Source organism: Oncorhynchus masou, chromosome 18, assembly GCF_036934945.1.
Source record: "Oncorhynchus masou masou isolate Uvic2021 chromosome 18, UVic_Omas_1.1, whole genome shotgun sequence".
In the NCBI taxonomy this organism is placed as follows: domain Eukaryota; kingdom Metazoa; phylum Chordata; class Actinopteri; order Salmoniformes; family Salmonidae; genus Oncorhynchus; species Oncorhynchus masou.
In genome coordinates, this window is record NC_088229.1 from 9942651 (window position 1) to 9969037 (window position 26387).

At 49.5% G+C, this 26387-nt stretch overlaps 1 protein-coding gene across 1 annotated transcript in view; it reads left to right on the top strand.

The window, feature by feature from the left end:
• The window catches only part of LOC135505252 (1-phosphatidylinositol 4,5-bisphosphate phosphodiesterase eta-2-like), a 111977-nt gene that overhangs the window by 72961 nt on the left and 12629 nt on the right, over positions 1–26387 (top strand). The window contains exons 7-10 of the mRNA XM_064924446.1: positions 10697–10900; positions 12248–12368; positions 18028–18199; positions 25628–25735. Of these exons, the coding sequence (XP_064780518.1) occupies positions 10697–10900; positions 12248–12368; positions 18028–18199; positions 25628–25735 (605 nt within the window). The remainder of the gene's footprint in view (positions 1–10696; positions 10901–12247; positions 12369–18027; positions 18200–25627; positions 25736–26387) is intronic.

The window sequence follows — 26387 nt, forward strand, 5'->3', positions numbered from 1 at the left end:
AATCCCATCCCCCGTCTACAACGTCTCCAATCCCCGTCTACAACGTCTCTCCAATCCCCGTCTATCTCTCAATCCCCGTCTACAAAAATCCCCCTTCCGTCTCTCCAATCCCCGTCTACAACGTCTCTCCAATCCCCGTCTACAACGTCTCTCCAATCCCCGTCTACAACGTCTCTCCAATCCCCGTCTACAACGTCTCTCCAATCCCCGTCTACAACGTCTCTCCAATCAACAACGTCTCTCCAATCCCATCCCTCGTCTGTAACGTCTCTCCCATCCCCGTCTAAACGTGTCTACAACGTCTCTCCCATCCCCGTCTACAACGTCTCTCCCATCCCCGTCTACAACGTCTCTCCCATCCCCCGTCTACAACGTCTCTCCAATCCCCCCGTCTACAACGTCTCTCCAATCCAATCCCCCGTCTACAACGTCTCTCCAATCCCATTCCCCGCTACAACGCCTCTCCAATCCCCCGTCTACAACGTCTCTCCAATCCCATCCCCCCGTCTACAACGTCTCTCCCATCCCCGTCTACAACGTCTCTCCCATCCCCCGTCTACAACGTCTCTCCCATCCCCCGTCTACAACGTCTCTCAATCCCCGTCTACAACGCTCTCTCAATCCCATCCCCCGTCTACAACGTCTCTCCAATCCCATTCCCCGTCTACAACGCCTCTCAATCCCCCCCGTCTACAACGTCTCTCCAATCCATCCCCCGTCTACAATGTCTCTCCAATCCCATCCCCCGTCTACAACGTCTCTCCAATCCCATTCCCCGTCTACAACGTCTCTCCAATCCCCGTCTACAACGTCTCTCAATCCCCGTCTACAAACGTCTCCAATCCCCGTCTACAACGTCTCTCAATCCCCCGTCTACAACGTCTCTCCAATCCCCGTCTACAACGTCTCTCCAATCCCAACCCCGTCTACAACGTCTCTCCAATCCCAACCCCGTCTACAACGTCTCTCAATCCCATCCCCCCGTCTACAGGGTCTCTCCAATCCCCGTCTACAACGTCTCTCCAATCCCAATCCCCCGTCTACAACGTCTCTCCAATCCCAATCCCCCGTCTACAACGTCTCTCCAATCCCCCGTCTACAACGCCTCTCCAATCCCATCACCCGTCTACAACGCCTCTCCAATCCCATCACCCGTCTACAACGCCTCTCCAATCCCCCCGTCTCAACGCCTCTCCAATCCCCGTCTACAACGTCTCTCCAATCCCATCCCCCCGCCTTCTCCCATCCCCCGCCTACAACGTCTCTCCAATCCCCCGTCTACAACGTCTGTCCAATCCCATCCCCCGTCTACAACGTCTCTCCAAACCCCCGTCTACAACGTCTGTCCAATCCCATCCCCCGTCTACAACGTCTCTCCAATCCCATTCCCCGTCTACAACGTCTCTCCAATCCCCGTCTACAACGTCTCTCAATCCCCCGTCTACAACGTCTCTCCAATCCCCGTCTACAACGTCTCTCCCCCGTCTACAACGTCTCTCCAATCCCATCCCCGTCTACAAACGTCTCTCCAATCCCATTCCCCGTCTACAACGTCTCTCCAATCCCCGTCTACAACGTCTCTCCAATCCCCGTCTACAACGTCTCTCCAATCCCCTCCCCCGTCTACAACGTCTCTCCCAATCCCTGTCTACAACGTCTCTCCAATCCCTCCCCGTCTACAACGTCTCTCCAATCCCCTCCCCCCGTCTACAACGTCTCTCCAATCCCCGTCTACAACGTCTCTCCAATCCCCCGTCTACAACGTCTCTCCAATCCCCGTCTACAACGTCTCTCCCCCGTCTACAACGAATCCCATCCCCGTCTACAACGCCTCTCCAATCCCATCACCCGTCTACAACGCCTCTCCAATCCCCCGTCTACAACGCCTCTCCAATCCCCCTTCTACAACGCCTCTCCAATCCCCGTCTACAACGTCTCTCAATCCCCGTCTACAACGTCTCTCCAATCCCCGTCTTCCACGTCTCTCCAATCCCCCGTCTACAACGTCTCTCCAATCCCATGTCTACAACGTCTCTCCAATCCCATCCCCCGTCTACAACGTCTCTCCAATCCCATCCCCCGTCTACAACGTCTCTCCAATCCCATCCCCGTCTACAACGTCTCTCCAATCCCATCCCCCGTCTACAACGTCTCTCCAATCCCATCCCCCGTCTACAACGCCTCTCCAATCCCATCCCCCGTCTACAACGTCTCTCCAATCCCCCGTCTACAACGTCTCTCCAATCCCCGTCTACAACGTCTCTCCAATCCCCCGTCTACAACGTCTCTCCAATCCCCGTCTATCTCCCAATCCCCGTCTACAACGTCTCTCCAATCCCCGTCTCAACGTCTCTCCAATCCCATCCAACGTCTCTCCAATCCCCCGTCTACAACGTCTCTCCAATCCCCGTCTACAACGTCTCTCCAATCCCATCACCCGTCTACAACGCCTCTCCAATCCCCGTCTACAACGCCTCCAATCCCCCGTCTAAACGCCTCTCTCCCCCGTCTAAACGCCTCCCAATCCCCCGTCTACAACGCCTCTCCATCCCCAATCTCCAAACCCCCGCCTACAACGTCTGTCCAATCCCATCCCCGTCTACAACGTCTGTCCAATCCCATCCCCGTCTACAACGTCTCTCCAATCCCATCCCTCGTCTACAACGTCTCTCCCATCCCCGTCTATCTCTCCCATCCCCGTCTACAACGTCTCTCCCATCCCCGTCTACAACGTCTCTCCCATCCCCGTCTACAACGTCTCCCAATCCCCGTCTACAACGTCTCTCCCATCCCCGTCTACAACGTCTCCCATCCCCGTCTACAACGTCTCTCCCATCCCCGTCTACAACGTCTCTCCCATCCCCGTCTACAACGTCTCTCCAATCCCAACAACGTCTCTCCAATCCCAACCCCCGTCTACAACGTCTCTCAATCCCAACCCCCGTCTACAACGTCTCTCCAATCCCATCCCCCGTCTACAACGTCTCTCCAATCCCCGTCTACAACGTCTCTCCAATCCCCGTCCAACGTCTCTCCAATCCCCCGTCTACAACGTCTCTCCAATCCCCGTCTACAACGCCTCTCAATCCCAACCCCGTCTACAACGTCTCTCCAATCCCATTTCCCGTCTATCTCTCAATCCCCGTCTACAACGTCTCTCCCATCCCCGTCTACAACGTCTCTCCCATCCCCGTCTACAACGTCTCTCCCATCCCCGTCTATAACGTCTCTCCAATCCCCCGTCTATCCCCCCCGTCTACAACGCCTCTCCAATCCATCCCTCGTCTACAACGCCTCTCCCATCCCCCGCCTACAACGTCTCTCCAATCCCCGTCTACAACGCCTCTCCCATCCCCGTCTATAACGTCTCTCCAATCCCCGTCTACAACGCCTCTCCAATCCCCGTCTACAACGCCTCTCCAATCCCATCCCCCGTCTACAACGCCTCTCCCATCCCCGCCTACAACGTCTCAATCCCCCCGTCTACAACGTCTCTCCAATCCCATCCCTCGTCTACAACGTCTCATCCTCTCTCCATCCCCGTCTACAACGCCTCTCCAATCCCATCACCCGTCTACAACGCCTCTCCAATCCCCCCGTCTCAACGCTCTCCAATCCCATCCCCCCATCCCCCGCCTCTCTCCCATCCCCCGCCTAACGTCTCTCAAACCCCCGTCTACAACGTCTGTCCAATCCATCCCCGTCTACAACGTCTCTCCAAACCCCGTCTACAACGTCTGTCCAATCCCATCCCCCCGTCTACAACGTCTCTCCAATCCCCCGTCTACAACGTCTCTCCAATCCCATCCCCCCGTCTACAACGTCTCTCAATCCCATTCCCCGTCTACAACGTCTCTCAATCCCCGTCTATCTCCAATCCCCGTCTACAACGTCTCTCCAATCCCCCGTCTACAACGTCTCTCCAATCCCATCCCCCCGTCTACAACGCCTCTCCAATCCCCCCGTCTACAACGTCTCTCCAATCCCCGTCTACAACGTCTCTCCAATCCCCTCCCCCGTCCAATCTCTCCAATCCCCTCCCCGTCTACAACGTCTCTCCAATCCCATCCCCCGTCTACAACGTCTCTCCAATCCCCGTCTATCTCTCAATCCCCGTCTACAACGTCTCTCAATCCCAACCCCCGTCTACAACGTCTCTCCAATCCCCGTCTACAACGTCTCTCCAATCCCAATCCCCGTCTACAACGTCTCTCCAATCCCATCCCCGTCTACAACGCCTCTCCAATCCCCGTCTACAACGCCTCTCCAATCCCCGTCTACAACGCCTCTCCAATCCCCCTTCTACAACGCCTCTCCAATCCCCGTCTACAACGTCTCTCCAATCCCCGTCTACAACGTCTCTCCAATCCCCCGTCTACAACGTCTCTCCAATCCCCCGTCTACAACGTCTCTCCAATCCCCCGTCTACAACGTCTCCAATCCAATCCCCGTCTACAACGTCTCTCCAATCCCATCCCCGTCTACAACGTCTCTCCAATCCCATCCCCCCGTCTACAACGTCTCTCCAATCCCATCCCCCGTCTACAACGTCTCTCCAATCCCATCCCCGTCTACAACGTCTCTCCAATCCCATCCCCGTCTACAACGTCTCTCCAATCCCATCCCCGTCTACAACGTCTCTCAATCCCATCCCCGTCTACAACGTCTCTCCAATCCCCCGTCTACAACGTCTCTCCAATCCCCCGTCTACAACGTCTCCCAATCCCCGTCTACAACGTCTCTCCAATCCCCCGTCTACAACGTCTCTCAATCCCCGTCTACAACGTCTCTCCAATCCCCGTCTACAACGTCTCTCCAATCCCCGTCTACAACGTCTCTCCAATCCCCCGTCTACAACGTCTCTCCAATCCCCGTCTACAACGTCTCTCCAATCCCATCACCCGTCTACAACGCCTCTCCAATCCCCCCGTCTACAACGCCTCTCCAATCCCCGTCTACAACGTCTCTCAATCCCCGTCTACAACGCCTCTCCCATCCCCCGCCTAAACGTCTCTCCAAACCCCCGCCTACAACGTCTGTCCAATCCCATCCCCCGTCTACAACGTCTGTCCAATCCCATCCCCCGTCTACAACGTCTCTCCAATCCCATCCCTCGTCTACAACGTCTCTCCATCCCCGTCTACAACGTCTCTCCCATCCCCGTCTACAACGTCTCTCCCATCCCCGTCTACAACGTCTCTCCCATCCCCCGTCTACAACGTCTCTCCAATCCCCCGTCTACAACGTCGATCCCATCCCCCGTCTACAACGTCGATCCCATCCCCCGTCTACAACGTCGATCCCATCCCCCGTCTACAACGTCTCTCCCATCCCCCGTCTACAACGTCTCTCCAATCCCAACCCCCGTATACAACGTCTCTCCAATCCCAACCCCCGTCTACAACGTCTCTCCAATCCCATCCCCCGTCTACAACGTCTCTCCAATCCCCGTCTACAACGTCTCTCCAATCCCCGTCGACAACGTCTCTCCAATCCCCGTCGAAACGTCTCTCCAATCCCATCCCCGTCGACAACGTCTCTCAATCCCATCCCCGTCGACAACGTCTCTCCAATCCCATCCCCGTCTACAACGTCTCTCAAATCCCATCCCCGTCGACAACGTCTCTCCAATCCCCGTCTACAACGCCTCTCCAATCCCAACCCCGTCTACAACGTCTCTCCAATCCCATTTCCGTCTACGTCTCTCCAATCCCATCCCCGTCTACAACGTCTCTCCAATCCCATCCCTCGTCTACAACGCCTCTCCCATCCCCCGTCTACAACGTCTCTCCCATCCCCCGTCTACAACGTCTCTCCCATCCCCCGTCTACAACGTCTCTCCCATCCCCCGTCTACAACGTCTCTCCCATCCCCCGTCTACAACGTCTCTCCAATCCCCCTTCTACAACGTCTCTCCAATCCCCCGTCTACAACGCCTCTCCAATCCCCCGTCTACAACGCCTCTCAATCCCCGTCTACAACGCCTCTCAATCCCCGTCTACAACGTCTCTCCAATCCCATCCCCCGTCTACAACGCCTCTCCCATCCCCCGCCTACAACGTCTCTCCAAACCCCCGTCTACAACGTCTGTCCAATCCCATCCCCCGTCTACAACGTCTCTCCAATCCCATCCCCCGTCTACAACGTCTCTCCAATCCCATCCCCGTCTACAACGTCTCTCCAATCCCCCGTCTACAGCGTCTCTCAATCCCCGTCTACAACGTCTCTCCAATCCCCCGTCTACAACGCCTCTCCAATCCCCGTCTACAACGCCTCTCCAATCCCCGTCTACAACGTCTCTCCAATCCCATCCCCGTCTACAACGCCTCTCCCATCCCCGCCTACAACGTCTCTCCAAACCCCCGTCTACAACGTCTGTCCAATCCCATCCCCGTCTACAACGTCTCTCCAATCCCCCATCTACAACGTCTCTCCAATCCCATCCCCGTCTACAACGTCTCTCCCATCCCCGTCTACAACGTCTCTCCAATCCCCCGTCTACAACGTCTCTCCCATCCCCCGTCTACAACGTCTCTCCATCCCATCCCCGTCTACAACGTCTCTCCCATCCCATCCCCGTCTACAACGTCTCTCCAATCCCAACCCCGTCTACAACGTCTCTCCAATCCCATCCCCGTCTACAACGTCTCTCCAATCCCATCCCCGTCTACAACGTCTCTCCAATCCCCGTCGACAACGTCTCTCCAATCCCCGTCGACAACGTCTCTCCAATCCCATCCCCCGTCGACAACGTCTCTCCAATCCCATCCCCCGTCTACAACGTCTCTCCAATCCCATCCCCCGTCTACAACGTCTCTCAATCCCCGTCGACAACGTCTCTCAAATCCCATCCCCCGTCGACAACGTCTCTCCAATCCCCCGTCTACAACGCCTCTCCAATCCCAACCCCCGTCTACAACGTCTCTCCAATCCCATTTCCCGTCTACGTCTCTCCAATCCCATCCCCCGTCTACAACGTCTCTCCAATCCCAATCCCCCGTCTACAACGTCTCTCCCATCCCCCGACTACAACGTCTCTCCCATCCCCCGTCTACAACGTCTCTCCCATCCCCCGTCTACAACGTCTCTCCAATCCCATCCCCCGTCTATAACGTCTCTCCAATCCCCCGTCTACAACGCCTCTCCAATCCCCCGTCTACAACTTCTCTCCAATCCCATCCCTCGTCTACAACGCCTCTCCCATCCCCCGCCTACAACGCCTCTCCCATCCCCCGCCTACAACGTCTCTCCAATCCCCCGTCTACAACGTCTCTCCAATCCCCCGTCTACAACGTCTCTCCAATCCCATCCCTCGTCTACAACGTCTCTCCAATCCCCGTCTACAACTTCTCTCCCATCCCCGTCTTCAACGTCTCAATCCCCGTCTATCTCTCCAATCCCCGTCTACAACGTCTCTCCAATCCCCGTCTACAACGTCTCTCAATCCCCGTCTACAACGTCTCTCCAATCCCCGTCTACAACGTCTCTCCAATCCCAACCCCTGTCTACCTCTCCAATCCAATCCCTCGTCTACTAACGTCTCTCCAATCCCCGTCTACAACGTCTCTCCAATCCCCGTCTACAACTTCTCTCCCATCCCCCGTCTACAACGTCTCTCCAATCCCCGTCTACAACGTCTCTCCAATCCCCCCGTCTACAACGTCTCTCAATCCCCGTCTACAACGTCTCTCCAATCCCCGTCTACAACGTCTCTCCAATCCCCGTCTACAACGTCTCTCCAATCCCCGTCTACAACGTCTCTCCAATCCCCCGTCTACAACGTCTCTCAATCCCCGTCTACAACTTCTCTCCAATCCCCGTCTACAACGTCTCTCAATCCCCGTCTACAACGTCTCTCCAATCCCCCGTCTACAACGTCTCTCCAATCCCCGTCTGCAACGTCTCTCCAATCCCAACCCCTGTCTACAACGTCTCTCCAATCCCCCGTCGACAACGTCTCTCCAATCCCATCCCCCGACTACAACGTCTCTCCAATCCCATCCCCCGTCTACAACGTCTCTCCAATCCCCCGTCGACAACGTCTCTCCAATCCCAACCCCCGTCTACAACGCCTCTCCAATCCCATCCCCCGTCTACAACGTCTCTCCAATCCCATCCCCGTCTACAACGTCTCTCCAATCCCATCCCCGTCTACAACGTCTCTCCAATCCATCCCCCGTCCACAACGCCTCTCCAATCCCATCCCCGTCTACGCCTCTCCAATCCCATCCCCCCGTCTACAACGTCTCTCCAATCCCATCCACCGTCTACAACGTCTCTCCCATCCACCGTCTACAACGTCTCTCCCATCCCCGTCCAACGTCTCTCCCATCCCCCGTCTACAACGTCTCTCCCATCCCCCGTCTACAACGTCTCTCCCATCCCCGTCTACAACGTCTCTCCCATCCCCGTCTACAACGTCTCTCCCATCCCCGTCTACAACGTCTCCCATCCCCGTCTACAACGTCTCTCCCATCCCCGTCTACAACGTCTCCCATCCCCGTCTACAACGTCTCTCCCATCCCCGTCTACAACGTCTCTCCAATCCCCCGTCTACAACGCCTCTCCAATCCCCCGTCTATCGCCTCTCAATCCCATCCCCGTCTACAACGTCTCTCCAATCCCAATCCCCCGTCTACAACGTCTCTCCAATCCCATTTCCCGTCTACAACGTCTCTCCAATCCCATCCCCCGTCTACAACGTCTCTCCAATCCCATCCCCCGTCTACAACGCCTCTCCAATCCCATCCCCCGTCTACAACGCCTCTCCAATCCCATCCCCCGTCTACAACGTCTCTCCAATCCCATCCACCGTCTACAACGTCTCTCCCATCCACCGTCTACAACGTCTCTCCCATCCCCCGTCTACAACGTCTCTCCCATCCCCCGTCTACAACGTCTCTCCCATCCCCCGTCTACAACGTCTCTCCCATCCCCCGTCTACAACGTCTCTCCCATCCCCGTCTACAACGTCTCTCCCATCCCCCGTCTACAACGTCTCTCCCATCCCCCGTCTACAACGTCTCTCCCATCCCCCGTCTACAACGTCTCTCCCATCCCCCTACAACGTCTCTCCCATCCCCCGTCTACAACGTCTCTCCCATCCCCGTCTACAACGTCTCTCCCATCCCCGTCTACAACGTCTCTCCCATCCCCCCGTCTACAACGTCTCTCCCATCCCCGTCTACAACGTCTCTCCCATCCCCGTCTACAACGTCTCTCCCATCCCCCGTCTACAACGTCTCTCCAATCCCCCGTCTACAACGCCTCTCCAATCCCCCGTCTACAACGCCTCTCCAATCCCATCCCCCGTCTACAACGTCTCTCCAATCCCAATCCCCCGTCTACAACGTCTCTCCAATCCCATTTCCCGTCTACAACGTCTCTCCAATCCCATCCCCCGTCTACAACGTCTCTCCAATCCCATCCCCCGTCTACAACGCCTCTCCAATCCCATCCCCCCGTCTACAACGCCTCTCCAATCCCATCCCCCGTCTACAACGTCTCTCCAATCCCATCCACCGTCTACAACGTCTCTCCCATCCACCGTCTACAACGTCTCTCCCATCCCCGTCTACAACGTCTCTCCCATCCCCGTCTAAACGTCTCTCCCATCCCCGTCTACAACGTCTCTCCCATCCCCCGTCTACAACGTCTCTCCCATCCCCGTCTACAACGTCTCTCCCATCCCCGTCTACAACGTCTCTCCCATCCCATCCCGTCTACAACGTCTCTCCCATCCCCGTCTACAACGTCTCTCCCATCCCCGTCTACAACGTCTCTCCCATCCCCCCGTCTACAACGTCTCTCCCATCCCCCGTCTACAACGTCTCTCCCATCCCCCGTCTACAACGTCTCTCCCATCCCCCGTCTACAACGTCTCTCCCATCCCCCGTCTACAACGTCTCTCCCATCCCCCGTCTACAACGTCTCTCCCATCCCCGTCTACAACGTCTCTCCAATCCCCGTCTACAACGCCTCTCCAATCCCCGTCTACAAACGCCTCTCAATCCCAATCCCCCTCTCCAATCCCAACGTCTCTCCTCCAATCCCAATCCCCGTCTACAACGTCTCTCCAATCCCAATCCCCCGTCTACAACGTCTCTCCAATCCCAATCCCCCGTCTACAACGTCTCTCCAATCCCAATCCCCCGTCTACAACGTCTCTCCAATCCCAATCCCCGTCTACAACGTCTCTCCCATCCCCGTCTACAACGTCTCTCCCATCCCCGTCTACAACGCCTCTCCAATCCCATCCCCCGTCTACAACGCCTCTCCAATCCCATCCCCCGTCTACAACGTCTCTCCAATCCCATCCCCCGTCTACAACGCCTCTCCAATCCCATCCCCCGTCTACAACGCCTCTCCAATCCCATCCCCCGTCTACAACGCCTCTCCAATCCCATCCCCCGTCTACAACGCCTCTCCAATCCCATCCCCCGTCTACAACGTCTCTCCAATCCCATCCCCCGTCTACAACGTCTCTCCAATCCCATCCCCCGTCTACAACGTCTCTCCAATCCCAACCCCCGTCTACAACGCCTCTCCAATGTGGTCTTCTTAATGGTTGCGTTCACTTGGCGCCAAGTGGACAAAAACGGACTGAAACAGGGTGGCGACTACCTGGATGTAATTGGTTGCAGAATGTTTTTGATTTTTTATTATATAAAAAAAATCTGTTTGCTTTGTGACCCAGGTTTCACCAGCTACATGCGTAGCCCGGAGGGGGACATTTTCAACCCAGAGCACAACGTGGTGACCCAGGACATGTCTCAGCCGCTCTGCAACTACTTCATCGCCTCGTCCCACAACACCTACCTGATGGGGGACCAGCTCATGTCCCAGTCCCGCCTCGACATGTACGCCTGGGTGCTGCAGGCCGGCTGCCGCTGCGTGGAAGGTCTGTGGAAGGCGCCGTTCTCTGAATAACATCCAATCATGTACCCAAAACGTTTATTCAGGCAAGCGTGTACCAGTGCACATACAGTTAAACCGGAAGTTTACATACTCCTTATCCAAATAGATTTTAAACTCAGTTTTTCACAATTCCTGAAATGTAATTCTAGTAAAGATTCCCTGTCTTAGGTCAGTTAGGATCACCACTTTATTTAAGAATGTAAAATGTCAGAATAATAGTAAAGAATGATTTATTTCAGCTTTTATTTCTTTCATAAGTTTACATACACAATTAGTATTTGGTAGCATTGCCTTTCAATTGTTTAACTTGGGTCAAACATTTCGGTTAGCCTTCCATAAGCTTCCCACAATAAGCTGGGTGAATGTTGGCCCATTCCTCCTGACAGAGCTGGTGTAACTGAGTCAGGTTTGTAGGCCTCCTTGCTCTCACAAGTGTTTTCAGTTCTGCCCACATTTTCTATGGGATTGAGGTCAGGGCTTTGTGATGGCCACTCCAATAGCTTGACTTTGTTGTCCTTAAGCCATTTGGCCACAACTTTGGAAGTATGCTTGGGGTTATTATCAATTTGCAAGACCAATTTGCGACCAAGCTTTAACTTCCTGACTGATGTCTTGAGATGTTGCTTCAATATATCCACATAATTCTGTTATCTAAAGGCGTGTTTGGTACTGAAATTGCTCCCAAGGATGAACCAGACTTGTGGAGGTCTAAGTTTTTTTTTTCTGAGGTCTTGGCTGATCTATTTCGATGTCAAGCAACGAGGCCCTGAGTTTGAGGGTAGGCCTTGAAATCCATCCACAGGTACACCTCAAATTGATTCAAATGATGTCAATTAGCCTATCAGAAGCTTCTAAAGCCATGACATCATTTTCTGGAATTTTCCAAGCTGTTTAAAGGCACAGTCAACTTGTGTATGTAAACTTCTGACCCACTGGACATATACAGATACTGTATCACCCACTGGACAGTGATACAGTGAATTATAAGTGAAATAATCTGTCTGTAAACAATTGTTTGAAAAATGATTGTGTCGTGCACAAAGTAGATGTCCTAACTGACTTGCCAAAACTATAGTTTGTTAACAAGAAATTTGTGGAGTGGTTGAAAAACGAGTTTTATTGACTCCAACCTAGTAAAGTTTTATTGACCTCCAACCATGTAAACTTCCAACTTCAACTGTACATGGTACAAATATTGTCTGTCTTGTCTTCAGTCAGAGAATGTAATGGGTTCCTTGTATGTAACAGTTTGTGAGCTGAAGTATTAATTAGCGTTTTGTACACAACCTTCTCATGGTCACTCCATTCTTTTTCTTCCCCTCCACTGCAGTGGACTGCTGGGACGGGCAGGACGGCGAGCCCATCGTGCACCACGGCTATACTCTCACCTCCAAGATCCTCTTCAAAGACGTCATCGAGACCATCAACAAGTACGCCTTTGTGAAGAACGAGTAAGAATGTCTGCTTCTGAGTTCTTAATTCTTGTTTTGTCCACACATCCTAGCTAGCTTCTCAGGTTAACCGTCCTAACAAAAACACCTATATAAATCCAAAAATGTTTTTTTTATAGCAACATGAGGTTGATTTGACACTTCTCTCCCACGTAACATATTTGAATCCTTTATCCTGATTCTGGGAGAATGAAAGGGAATGAGGCGGTGAATTCAAGTGCGTTCCCGCGAGGCTTTTCATGAGATATTGGTCTGAGAGCGTTTTGTCATGCACGCAGTAACTAAGCCTACCATCATCGTTCATACATCTTCATGGTAACAATATATCGTTCAGATGTAGCCTACTTTACCTTAGGCTTTCTTATATGCTCCAGATATGCTATTATTTTTTCTTTTTTTAAACTTTATTTAACCAGACATATCAGTTAAGAACAAATTCATCTTCAATGACCGCCTACCAGAAGGACGGGCGTAAAAATAAAATCACACATCATGGCAAAAGAGACACCACAAAAAAACACCTACGACAACAACGCAGCATGTTAGCAATGCTACTTGACAACAACACAGCATGTTAGCAATGCTACTTGACAACAACACAGCATGTTAGCAATGCTACTTGACAACAACACAGCATGTTAGCAATGCTACTTGACAACAACACAGCATGGTAGCAACACAAAACATGGTACAAACATTATTGGGGAAAGACAACCTTGGAAAGGGCAAGAAGGTAGAGACAACAATACATCACGCGAACTGTCTGATTGAGTCTGTTAATGAAGAGATGGAGATAAAACTGTCTAGTTTGAGTGTTTTTGCAGCTCGTTCCAGTCGCTAGCTGCAGCAAACTGAAAAAAGGAGCAACCCAGGAAAGGGATGTGTGTGTTTTGGGAACCTTTAACAGAATGTGACTGGCAGAAAGGGTGTTGGATGTGGAGGATGAATGCTGCAATAGATATCTCCGATAGGGGGGAGTGAGGCCTTAGAGGGGTTTTATAAAGAGGAGCGATTTACGATAGAGGAAACAAAGTCTAGATTTAACTTTAGCCTGCAGCTTTGACATGTGCTGAGAGAAGGACACTGCACCATCTAGCCATAGTCCCAAGTAGTTGTATGAGGGAACTACCTCAAGCTCTAAACCCTCAGAGGTAGTAGTTACACCTGTGGGGAGAGGTGTATTCTTCTTACTTCTTATTCTTCAGACAGGGGGAGTGTGGTGGGGTACCTGTACCAGACAGGGGGAGTGTGGTGGGGTACCTGTACCAGACAGGGAGAGTGTGGTGGGGTACCTGTACCAGACAGGGAGAGACAGGCCAGGGCAGACGGTGAACAGAGAGGGGGGAGTGTGGTGGGGGTACCTGTACCAGACGGGGGAGACAGACCAGGACAGATGGTGAACAGAGAGGGGTGAGTGTGGTGGGGTACCTGTACCAGACAGGGTGAGTGTGGTGGGGTACCTGTACCAGACAGGGGGAGTGTGGTGGGGGTACCTGTACCAGACAGGGGGAGTATGGTGGGGTACCTGTACCAGACAGGGGGAGTATGGTGGGGTACCTGTACCAGACAGGGGGAGTGTGGTGGGGTACCTGTACCAGACAGGGGGAGTGTGGTGGGGTACCTGTACCAGACAGGGGGAGTCAGGCCAGGGCAGACGGTGAACAGAGAGGGGGGAGTGTTGTGGGGGTACCTGTACCAGACAGGGGGAGCCAGGCCAGGGCAGACGGTGAACAGAGAGGGGTGAGTGTGGTGGGGTACCTGTACCAGACAGGGGGAGACAGGCCAGGGCAGATGTTGAACAGAGAGGGGTGAGTGTGGTGGAGGTACCTATAGGAGACAGGCCAGGGCAGATGGTGAACAGAGAGTGATGAGTGTGGTGGAGGTACCTATAGGAGACAGGCCAGGGCAGATGGTGAACAGAGAGGGGTGAGTGTGGTGGGGTACCTGTACCAGACAGGGGGAGACAGGCCAGGGCAGATGGTGAACAGAGAGGGGTGAGTGTGGTGGGGTACCTGTACCAGACAGGGGGAGACAGGCCAGGGCAGATGTTGAACAGAGAGGGGTGAGTGTGGTGGAGGTACCTATAGGAGACAGGCCAGGGCAGACGGTGAACAGAGAGGGGTGAGTGTGGTGGAGGTACCTATAGGAGCCAGGCCAGGGCAGATGGTGAACAGAGAGGGGTGAGTGTGGTGGGGTACCTGTACCACACAAGGAGACAGGGCAGATGGTGAACAGAGAGGGGTGAGTGTGGTGGAGGTACCTATAGGAGCCAGGCCAGGGCAGATGGTGAACAGAGAGTGCTGAGTGTGGTGGAGGTACCTGTACCAGACAGGGAGAGACAGGCCAGGGCAGACGGTGAACAGAGAGGGGGAGTGTGGTGGGGGTACCTGTACCAGACAGGGGAGACAGGCCAGGGCAGATGGTGAACAGAGAGGGGTGAGTGTGGTGGGGTACCTGTACCAGACAGGGGGAGACAGGCCAGGGCAGATGGTGAACAGAGAGGGGTGAGTGTGGTGGAGGTACCTATAGGAGACAGGCCAGGGCAGACGGTGAACAGAGAGGGGTGAGTGTGAGTCTTTCTTTCTATGTAAGTCTCTAAGAGCTTGGCACAACTGGATTGTACAATATTTGCCCATTATTCTTTGTAAAATTCAAGCTCTGTCAAGTTGATTGTTGTTCATTGCTAGACAGCCATTTTTAAGTCTTGCCATAGATGTTCAAGATGATTTAAGTCAAAACTGTAACTAGGACACTCAGGCACATTCAATGTTGTCTTGGTAAGCAACTCCAGTGTAGATTTAGGTTATTGTTCTGCTGAAAGGGGAATTTGTCTCCCCATCGTCTGATAGAAATCAGACTGAACCAGATTTTCCTCTATAATTTTACCTGTGCTTAGCTCTATTCTGTTTCTTTTTATCCTAAAAATCAACTCCCTAGTCTTTGCTGATGACAAGCATATCCATAACATGATGCAGCCACCACCATGCTTGAAAATATGAAGTGGTACTGATTTGTTTTTTTTTTACATTTTAATTTTATTTCACCTTTTATTTAACCAGGTAGGCCAGTTGAGAACAAGTTCTCATTTACAACTGCGACCTGGTTGAGAGAGAGCCAAGCAGTGCGACACAAACAACACAGAGTTACACATGGGATAAACAAAATCAATAACACGATAGAAAATTCTATACACAGTGTGCCAATGGTTTTGGATTTGGATTTGCCCCAAACACAATGCTTTTGTATTCAGGACATAAAGTTAATTTCTTTGCCACATTTTTTTTCAGTATTACTTAAACAGGATGTACATTTTGTAATATGTGTTTTCTGTACAGGCTTCCTTTTCACTCTGTCATTTAGGTTCATATTGTGGAGTAACTACAACGTTATTGATCCATCTTCAGTTTTCTCCTATCACAGCCATTAAACTCTGTAACAGTTTTAAAGTCACCATTGGCCTTATGGTGAAATCACTGATCAATTTCCATCCCCTTCTGAGTCAGGAAGGAGGCCTGTATCTCTGTAGTGACTGGGTGTATTGACACGCCATTCAAAGTGTAATTAATAACTTCACCGCTCAAAGGGATATTCAGTGTCTGCTTTTCCCCCCACGCATCTACCAATCGGTGCCCTTCTTTGTGAGCCATTGAACAACTTCACTGGTCTTTGTGGTTGAATCTGTTCTTGAAATTCACCACTTGATTGAGGGACCTTACAGATAATTGTATGTGTGGGGTACAGAGATGGAGTAGTCATTCAAAAATCATGTTAATTAAACACTATTATCGAACACAGAATATGTCCATGCAACTTATGTGATTTGTTTAAGCACCTTTCTACTCCTGAACATGTTGAAGCTTGCAATAGCTAAGTGTTTGAATACTTATTAACTCAAGACAATTCAGCTTATTAATGTTTTTAATTTTCAAAACATTTCTAAAAGCAAAATTCCGCTTACGTTATGGGGTGTTGTGTTTTAGATGAGTGACCAGAAAATATCATGAAATGTCAAATTCAGGCTGTAACTACAAAGTGTGGACAAAGTAAAGGGGAGAGAACTCTACCTCCTGATGCCACTGTATGTATGTGCCAGATGAACAAGGCGCATGGTAAATTATAGTTCTTTCTAAGTCATAAACTATTAAATATGGTTTTCTCACAATATTCCTATTACTTCTAAGTTTTTTCTAAGCGCCTTAGTCTCTTTCATTGAATTGGTTCCCTTGAACCATGCAAGCGTACAAATTGATGCTCCGCTAGAATCAAAGCAATCATAGACTACACAGTGAGTTCCCGGGATCTTTGTTGAAAGACACTGCTCAACGATGCATTGTATTGTACTCCTATGGGCTCACTGGAGCGAGCGAGTGTTTCCACATGACCTGCACACCCACACAGACCTCATCAGAGATACGGTGCTGCTGTAGGTGATCATTCTATCAAGACTGTCAGAATGCACACAAACTGTATACGAGAGACTGTATATAGACCTACAAGTAACAGAAAGCAGTGGGGGGGGCTGGGTGTGTGTGAAAGGGTCTGTGTGTGTGTGAAAGGGTCTGCGTGTGTGTGAAAGGGTCTGTGTGTGTGTGAGGGTCTGTGTGACCCTCTTTTTATTCTAGTACAATGCATTCTGTAGATAATTGATATGAACGGCCAGGAATGTATTCAACTTACAACAAAGAATGTTTATCATTTTAGTTGTTGTTGAAATTTTAGAGGGGTTGAGGTTGATCACATCAGAATGAAACTGAGAACCCATAGCTGTACTGTTAAGTGTCTGAATAGTGAGCACCTATTGCCAAGGCTGTACCAAAACTATCTAGATAAGGGGTCTCAACTTACTGTTAAAGTTAGAATAGTAGAATATACAAGGTGCAATTACGATTTTGTTTTGTACATCAGCAGTTTAACGTTTGATACTGTATGCCAGTCATATTCATACAATTAACCATGCTAGCTAACGGTTTTTAGATTGGTAAGTTAGTTTAGTGGCCAGCTACCTAAACTTTAGTGGGGGGGGAATGCACTGCGGCCCCTCATGAGTTCAGATTTTGCGGCCCCACCCCCATCAAAGTTGCCCATTCCTGATATATCTGTCAGTACCTGTGTCTTTCTTCTCAAGTCTCGTAGTGATGGTAACCCACGGCCGTACCTACCTGTCTCTGTGTAACCCACGTCTGTCTCTGTGTAACCCACGGCCGTACCTACCTGTCTCTGTGTAACCCACGTCTGTCTCTGTGTAACCCACGGCCGTACCTACCTGTCTCTGTGTAACCCACGTCAGTCTCTGTGTAACCCATGGCCGTACCTACCGGTCTCTGTGTAACCCACGTCTGTCTCTGTGTAACCCACGTCTGTCTCTGTGTAACCCACGTCTGTCTCTGTGTAACCCACGTCTGTCTCTGTGTAACCCACGTCTGTCTCTGTGTAACCCACGGCCGTACCTACCTGTCTCTGTGTAACCCACGGCCGTACCTACCTGTCTCTGTGTAACCCACGGCCGTACCTACCTGTCTCTGTGTAACCCACGGCCGTCCCTACCTGTCTCTGTGTAACCCACGGCCGTACCTACCTGTCTCTGTGTAACCCACGTCTGTCTCTGTGTAACCCACGTCTGTATCGGAGTCTCTGTGTAACCCACGTCTGTCTCTGTCAGCTACCCAGTGATCCTGTCCATTGAGAACCACTGCAGCGTCCCCCAGCAGAAGAAGATGGCCCAGTACCTGGTGGAGGTGATGGGAGACAAGCTGGACCTCTCAGCCATCAAGGCAGATGAACTGGGCCGCCTGCCCTCCCCAGACACCCTCAAAGGGAAGATCCTCATCAAGGTAAACACTTTGAATTAACTAACACACACACACACACACACACACACGGTTCCTTCCCAGCCGTAATAAACCTCATTCAACAAGCATTGTTCTGCGGCCTGCAATAGCTTGCCTGCATGGACACTTACCCTGTCACATCAGAGAAAGTAAGGTGTGGATAGGTTTGCACATTTTGGGGAATATTCAGAGGTGGAAACTTTCCGTGGGAATATATGGGAATTAACAGGAATATATGCAAATTAATAAAAAAAGAAACATCCCTTTTTCAGGACCCTGTCTTTCAATGATAATTTGTAAAATTCAAATAGATCTTCATTGTAAAAAGTTTAAAAACTGTTTCCCATGCTTGTTCAATGAACCATAAACAATTAATGAACATGCACCTATGGAACGGTCGTTAAGATACTAACAGCTTACAGACGGTAGGCAATTAAGGTCACAGTTATAAAAACTTAGGACACTAAAAAGGCACCTTCTACTGACTCTGGAAAACACCAAAAGAAAGATGCCCAGGGTCCCTGCTCATCTACGTGAATGTGCCTTAGGCATGCTGCAAGGAGGTATGAGGACTGCAGATGTGGCCAGGGCAATAAATTGCAATGTCCATAGTGTGAGACACCTAAGACAGAACTACAGGGAGACAGAATGGACAGCAAGTCATCCTTGCAGTGGCAGACCACGTGTAACAACACCTGCACATACATCCAAACATCACACCTGCGGGACAGGTACAGGATGGCAACAACTCCCCGAGTTACACCAGGAACACACAGTCCCTCCAATCAGTGCTCAGACTGTCCGTAATAGGCTGAGAGAGGTTGGAATGAGGGCTTGTAGGCCTGTTGTAAGGCAGGTCCTCACCAGACATCACCGGCAACAACGTCGCCTATGGGCACAAACCCACCGTTGCTGGACCAGACAGGACTGGCAAAAAGTGCTCTTCACTGACGAGTCTCGGTTTTGTCTCACCAGGGGGGATGGTCGGATTCGCGTTTATCATCAAAGGAATGAGCGTTACACCGAGGCCTGTACTCTGGAGCGGGATCGATTTGGAGGTGGAGGGTCCGTCATGGTCTGTGGGCGGTGTGTCACATCATCATCGGACTGAGCTTGTCATTGCAGGCAATCTCAACGCTGTGCGTTACAGGGAGACATCCTCCTCCCTCATGTGGTACCCTTCCTGCAGGCTCATCCTGACATGACCCTCCAGCATGACAATGCCACCAGCCATACTGCTCGTTCTGTGTGTGATTTCCTGCAAGACAGGAATGTCAGTGTTCTTCCATGGCCAGCAAAGAGCCCGAATCTCAATCCTATGAGGGCTAGGCCATTCCCCCCAGAAATGTCCGGGAACTTGCAGGTGCCTTGGTGGAAGAGTGGGGTAATATCTCACAGCAAGAACTGGCAAATCTGGTGCAGTCCATGAGGAGGAGATGCACTGCAGTGATTAATGCAGCTGGTGGCCACACCAGATACTGACTGTTACTTTTGATTTTGACCCCCCCTTTGTTCAGGGCCAAATTATTCCATTTCTGTTCGTCACATATCTGTGGAACTTGTTTAGTTCATGTCTCAGGTGTTAACTTGTCATGTTCATATAAATATTTATGTTACGTTTGCTGAACATTAACGCAGTTGACAGTGAGGGGACGTTTTTTTTGCTGAGTTTATTAATACCATTTAAATGTAGCTGTTTGCATTGGATATACAGTTATGTTGGAGTCATTAAAACTTGTCTTTCAACCACTCCACAAATATCTTGCTAACAAACTATAGTTTTGGCAAGTTGGTTCGGACATCTACTTTGTGCATGACACACCATTTTTTCAACAATTGTTTAGCAAGATTATTTCACTTATAATTCACTGTATCACAATTCCAGTGGGTCAGAAGTTTACATACACTAAGTTGGCTGTGCCTTTTAAACAGCTTGGAAAATTCCAGCAAATGATGTCATGGCTTTAGATGCTTCTGATAGGCTAATTGACATAATTTGAGTCAATTGGAGGTTTACTTGTGGATGCATTTCATGGCTTACATTCAAACTCAGTGCCTCTTTGCTTGACATGGGAAAATCAAAAGAAATCAGCCAAGACCTCAGAACAAGAAATTGTCGACCTCCACAAGTCTGGTTCATCATTTGGAGCAATTTCCAAACACCTGAAGGTACCACGTTCATCTGTACAAACAATTGTATGCAATTATAAACACCATAGGACCACGTAGCCGTCATACCGCTCAGGAAGGAGACGCGTTCTGTCTCCTAGAGATTAACGTACTTTGGTGCAAAAAGTACAGATCAATCCCAGAACAGCAGCAAAGGACCTTGTGAAGATGCTGGATGAAACAGATACAAAGGTATCTATATCCACAGTAAAACGAGTCCTATGTCAACATAACCTGAAAAGCCCCTCAGCAAGTAAAGAAGCCACTGCTCCAAAACCGCCATAAAAAAGCCAAACTACGGTTTGCAACTGCACATGGGGACAATGATCGTACTTTTTGGAGAAATGTCCTCTGTTCTGATGAAACAAAAATAGAACTGTTTGGCCATAATGACCATCATTATGTTTGGAGGAAAAAGGGGAGACTTGCACGCCGAAGAAAACCATTCCAACTGTGAAGGATGGGGGTGGCAGCATCATGTTGTGGGGGTGCTTTGCTGCAGGAGGGACTGGTGCACTTCACAAAATAGATGGCATCATGAGGTGGAATATTATGTGGATATGTTGAAGCAACATCTCAAGACATCAGTCAGGAAGTTAAAGCTTGGTCACAAATGGCTCTTCCAAATGGACAATGACCCCAAGCATACTTCCAAACTTGTGGCAAAATGGCTTATGGACAACAAAGTCATATTATTGGAGTGGCCATAACAAAGCCCTGACCTTAATCTTATAGAAAATGTGTGGGCAGACCTGAAAAAGCGTGTGCAAGCAAGGAGGCCTACAAACCTGACTCACTTACACCAGCTCTGTGTTGAGGAATGGGCCAAAATTCACCCAAATTATTGTGGGAAGCTTGTGGAAGGCTACCCAAAAAGTTTGACCGAAGTTAAACAATTTAAAGGCAATGCTGCCAAATAATAATTGTGTATGTTAATTAACTTCTGACCCACTGGGAATGTGATGAAAGAAATAAAAGATGAAATAAATCATTCTCTCTACTATTATTCTGACATTTCACATTCTTAAAAGATAGTGGTGATCCTAACTGACCTGAGACAGGGAATTTTTAGTAGGATTAAATGTCAGTAATTGTGAAAAACAGATTTTAAATGTATTTGACTGAGGTGTATGTAAACTTCCGACTTCAACTGTATTTACCATATCATATGGAGACAGAAACATAAACAGAAACATTACCTTATCGCAAGTAGACACTGCAAATGATTTAGTCCTTCCAATGGAAATTAAAACAATTTAGTTACGAATGTAGCTTTATTTAAATGAGGTAACTCTTCACATGGGATGATTTCACTGAACAACAAAAGAAAGGGAATATTTCAACATACATCTGTGAACTGATAGTTTAGAAACTAAAGCTTTGGTTGTCTTCCTCTCAGGCTTCCATGTCTTCACCCTGGTCCACCTCTTGAACATCAGACTATGAGGCCTCATCTTCACTGTCACTTTCCAACCTTGTTGAGGATGGCTCGTTGTCAGGTTCAAAAGCCTCAAATTTGCCCAGATGGCCACCAATGTTTCAACCCTTGTATTGGTCAGCCTGTTGCGTGCCTGTGTTCCCAAACAAGGACCAGTTGCGCTCTGAGGCGGCTGATGTTGGTGGGACTTGGAGGATGATGGAGGACACAGGGGAAAGAGCCTCAGATCCACAAAGTCCCTTCCACCAGGTGGCTGACGAGATATGCTGGCATGACTGCCACATTGCATCTCCATCCCAAAGCCCTTACATGGAAGTGTACTTTGCCAGACTGCCAAGAACCTTGCCCTCATCCAGGCCAAGGTGGTGAGACATGGTAGTGATGACACCATAGGCCTTGTTGATCTCTGCACCAGACAGGATGCTCTTGCCAGCATACTTGAGGTCCAACGCTGCGGCCTGTATGGGCTTCAGGTAGAGGTCTTCACGCTTTTTGATGTATTTCAGAACTGCAGTTTCCTCTTCTTGGAGCAACAGTGAAGTGGGCAGGGCAGTACGGATTTCTTCTCTTACATCTGCAAGCAGAGTCTGAACATCAGACAGGATGGCATTGTCTCCCTCAATCCATGCAATGGCTGCTGCTATAGGTTTCAGGAGTTTCAGGCTGCTTACCACTCTCTCCCAAAATACATCATCCAGGAGGATCCTCTTGATGGGGCTGTCCATATCTCTCCATTTCTTGGAGAGACTCCTTCCCCTCCAGGTGACTGTCAAACATGATGACGACACCACCCCAACGGGTGTTGCTGGGCAGCTTCAATGTGGTTCTCTTTTTCTTCTCACTTTGCTTGGTGAGCTAGATTCCTGCTATAACTTGATGACCCTTCACATACCTAACCATTTCCTTGGCTCTCTTGTAGTGTATCCATTATTTTCAGTGCCATGATGACCTTGAGGAGCAGATTCAATGCATGTGCAGCACAGCCAATAGGTGTGATGTGAGGGTAGGACTCCTCCACGTTAGACCAAGCAGCCTTCATGTTTGCAGCATTGTCTGTCACCAGTGCAAACACCTGCTGTGGTCCAAGGTCATTTATGACTGCCTTCAGCTCATCTGCAATGTAGAGACCGGTGTGTCTATTGTCCCTTGTGTCTGTGCTCTTGTAGAATACTGGTTGAGGGGTGGAGATGATGTAATTAATTATTCCTTGCCCACGAACATTCAACCACCCATCAGAGATGATTGCAATAGTCTGTTGAGGGAACTTCTGCTGAGGGAACTTCATGCACATGGCCAGATGATTCTGCATCTTTGTTGCATTCTTCAAATATGATTTGGCATGGTATTTGCAAATGTACACAGCTTTTGCTAAAGTACACAGCTGCAGTGAAATATCTCCACACATCAGATAGTGCCCGTGGCATTTTCCTGTAAAGATTAGAAACAAATTAGCAAAAATTTTTTACAAAAAATCCATGTACAGAAAAATAGTTAAGCAGTTAGATTAAACAACTCCTTTGTAAGATACATGTTTAAAAATGAAACATGTATGGAAACAGGTGAATTAACACTCTTCAGTTAGCAGGATCAAGCAAGCTAAAACCCACATGGTAGCAAAAATTGAACGAGCAGAAAATGTCAACAAGTTAGACATGATTTAAACACACTTTGCTGTAGGCTACTATTTACTAGTTAACAAAAAATACTGTATGTCACACAAAATATATTCACCCCACCCAGTATTGTACTCAAATTACCAGAGAGCATGTAGTCCTTGGCTCAGACAGTGTAGTAGTGTGGGCTCAATAGCATCCCATTAGTGTGCAAGATCTTGAGAATCAGCTGGACATGTGATGGAAGAATGCACTGTTCATGCAGAGGGTTGCAATTCCATTGAATTGGGGATAGTTTAACCAAAATATGCCACAAGACCTAGAATTGCCTTACGGAAATTGTTCTAGCTGACTTTAGGCCAGTGGATGGTGACAAATCGGTCCCCGTCAGACGGCTATGGGTCAATGACCACTCCACTTCCCAGCGCTAGTTACCACACTGTTCTGAGTACAGTCTCGCCTCGCAGCGCTAGTTACCACACTAATAATTTTTCCATGCTGTTTTAATCATTTCATATGTACTGTATTCTACTGTGTTTTAGTCTATGACACTCCGATACGTCCTAATATTTATTTACATATTAATTCCATTATTTTACTTTTAGATTTATTTGTTGTGAATTGTTAGATATTGCTGTACTGTTGGAGCTAAGAACACAAGCATTTCGCTACACCCACAATATCATCTGCTAAATATGTGTCCAATACAATTTGATTTGTTCTGAGTCTCACTTTGCATCGCGAGTTACTACACAGCCTCACCTCAGCACGTCGGCCCCTGACAGTCGGCCTCATTAGTCAGGAAGTAAAACATCACTCTGATTTGGCCCTAGTGGGCTTCGGTAGTAATCATCTCCTTCATGCCCTCTGATCATGAAATGATGGTGACAGGCCAAATCAATATGGCCGACTGCGTGAGGGGGGGGGGGGGGGGTACGGAGACGTGTGTCTAACAGACTGAGGCTGAATCTGGGGCCCAGGCGTGAATCCAAGCCCCAGTTCCGAAGTCTGCCTTGTGTTATGTACTGACTGCCATGTGGCCTCTGCCCAGTAGAGCTGCATGTGATGGTACAATAACTGTTACAAGATCATTTGGAATGAGCTGAGGGGACAGATGTTCACTGCAGTTTTACAATCTCGTTTTGATTGTGGATCGTTAGTTTTTTATCTGCGTTTTCAGTAACCTGTCAACAGTAAGTGGGTGGGGTTTTGCTTCTGAACGGATTTCCTATGATGGTTGTTAAAACACTTCATACCAGTAGCACACTGACATGTTTAACACGGCTCTCTCTCTCTCTTACGGAGGTATTTGTGGTTAGCAGGGCCGTTTGTCATTCAATCAAACCGTCACTTAACAACATGCTAAGAACATGTAACAAAATAGAGAAGTATTGAGAACGGTGACGAATAGAAACATCATGTTGAACAGACAGACATTCTTTGTCAAGGAGAATGAGCATTTGTCATCTTAATGAATGATATTTGTATTTGCAACATTTTTGAACGTGAACTTTCTGAGCTCTACCCCAGATGTGGTGGCTGTGGCTGTTACCACAGTAACAGGGGGGGGGGAGCTTAATGGTTTAGATTGAGGAAATGTGTTGTAAAGCAACCTAAGCATTAACAAACAATTCAGAAAGTGTAAACCCAATTCTACATTTTCATTATTGAAGGGCTTTAAAGAGAATTGGAATTGAAATGGAAATTGCTCCTGACACAGAGGCCATAGAATGGAGTACTGTTAAAGTTTCCCCCAAAAACAGAGATTCTTAAGGTCAGTTGTGTGTCCCCACCCCCTAAAGGTCCAGTCTTACTGGAGTGTTAACTGCTCATAGAGCTGTGCCCAAGGGGCATTTCTTCCCATTAAGGTCAGTTGTGTGTCCCCACCCCCTAAAGGTCTAGTCTTACTAGAGTGTTAACTGCTCATAGAGCTGTGCCCAAGGGGCATTTCTTCCCATTAAGGTCAGTTGTGTGTCCCCACCCCCTAAAGATCTAGTCTTACTGGAGTGTTAACTGCTCATAGAGCTGTGCCCAAGGGGCATTTCTTCCCATAAAATGATGCTATTGTTAAAACTCTTTCCAATGGAATATGAAACTGTGCGATTTGTATTGGTCATGATCAGAAAGTCCCTCCCTCTTTTCAGAACGTTTCCTTTCGTTTGGTTTCCTAACGAATATGACCCCCGTATTAACGATACATTTGTCTGCCAGGGAAAGAAACTCCCGTCGAACATTGACGAAGACAACGAAGAGGGGGACGTGACGGATGAAGACAGCGCTGACGAGATGGAGGACGACTGCAAACTGATAAATGGCGATGTAAGGACCCCCTCTTCCTCCCTCCATCCCTGCCGCCGTTCTACTCTACTCTACTCTACTGTGCATTGTGCTCGATGTTGTTCGATGCTAATTGGAGTCTAGAAACGATCTTTGTCTGATTGGCGCTGTTAACATTGTACCATTGTGTTCTGGTAAATGTGTGTGCTCGTTTCTGTTCCTGTTTGTTCTTGATGAATGTAGTCTCAATTAAGCATCAGCCACTGTCTGTTGGAGCTCCCTGCTCATGTCTTCGCTGTCATAAAGCTCTTCTCTCTGTCTCTCTGTCTCTGTCTCTCTCTCTCTCTCTCTCTCTGTGTCTCTCTCTGTGTCTCTCTCTGTGTCTCTCTCTGTGTCTCTCTCTGTGTCTCTGTGTCTCTCTCTGTGTCTCTCTCTGTGTCTCTCTCTGTGTCTCTCTCTGTGTCTCTCTCTGTGTCTCTCTGTCTGTCTGTCTCTCTGTCTCTGTGTCTCTCTCTGTGTCTCTCTCTGTGTCTCTCTCTCTCTCTCAAAATGTCATCCGCTCGTTCTGAAGTGGAAGGTAATGTAAAACGTCATCACTTTCATGCTTCCTAAATCATCACCCCAATTATTTTCCATTTAACATCCATACTCGCGCTCTACACCTGTGAGTATGTGCCAGTGCTGAGATATGCAT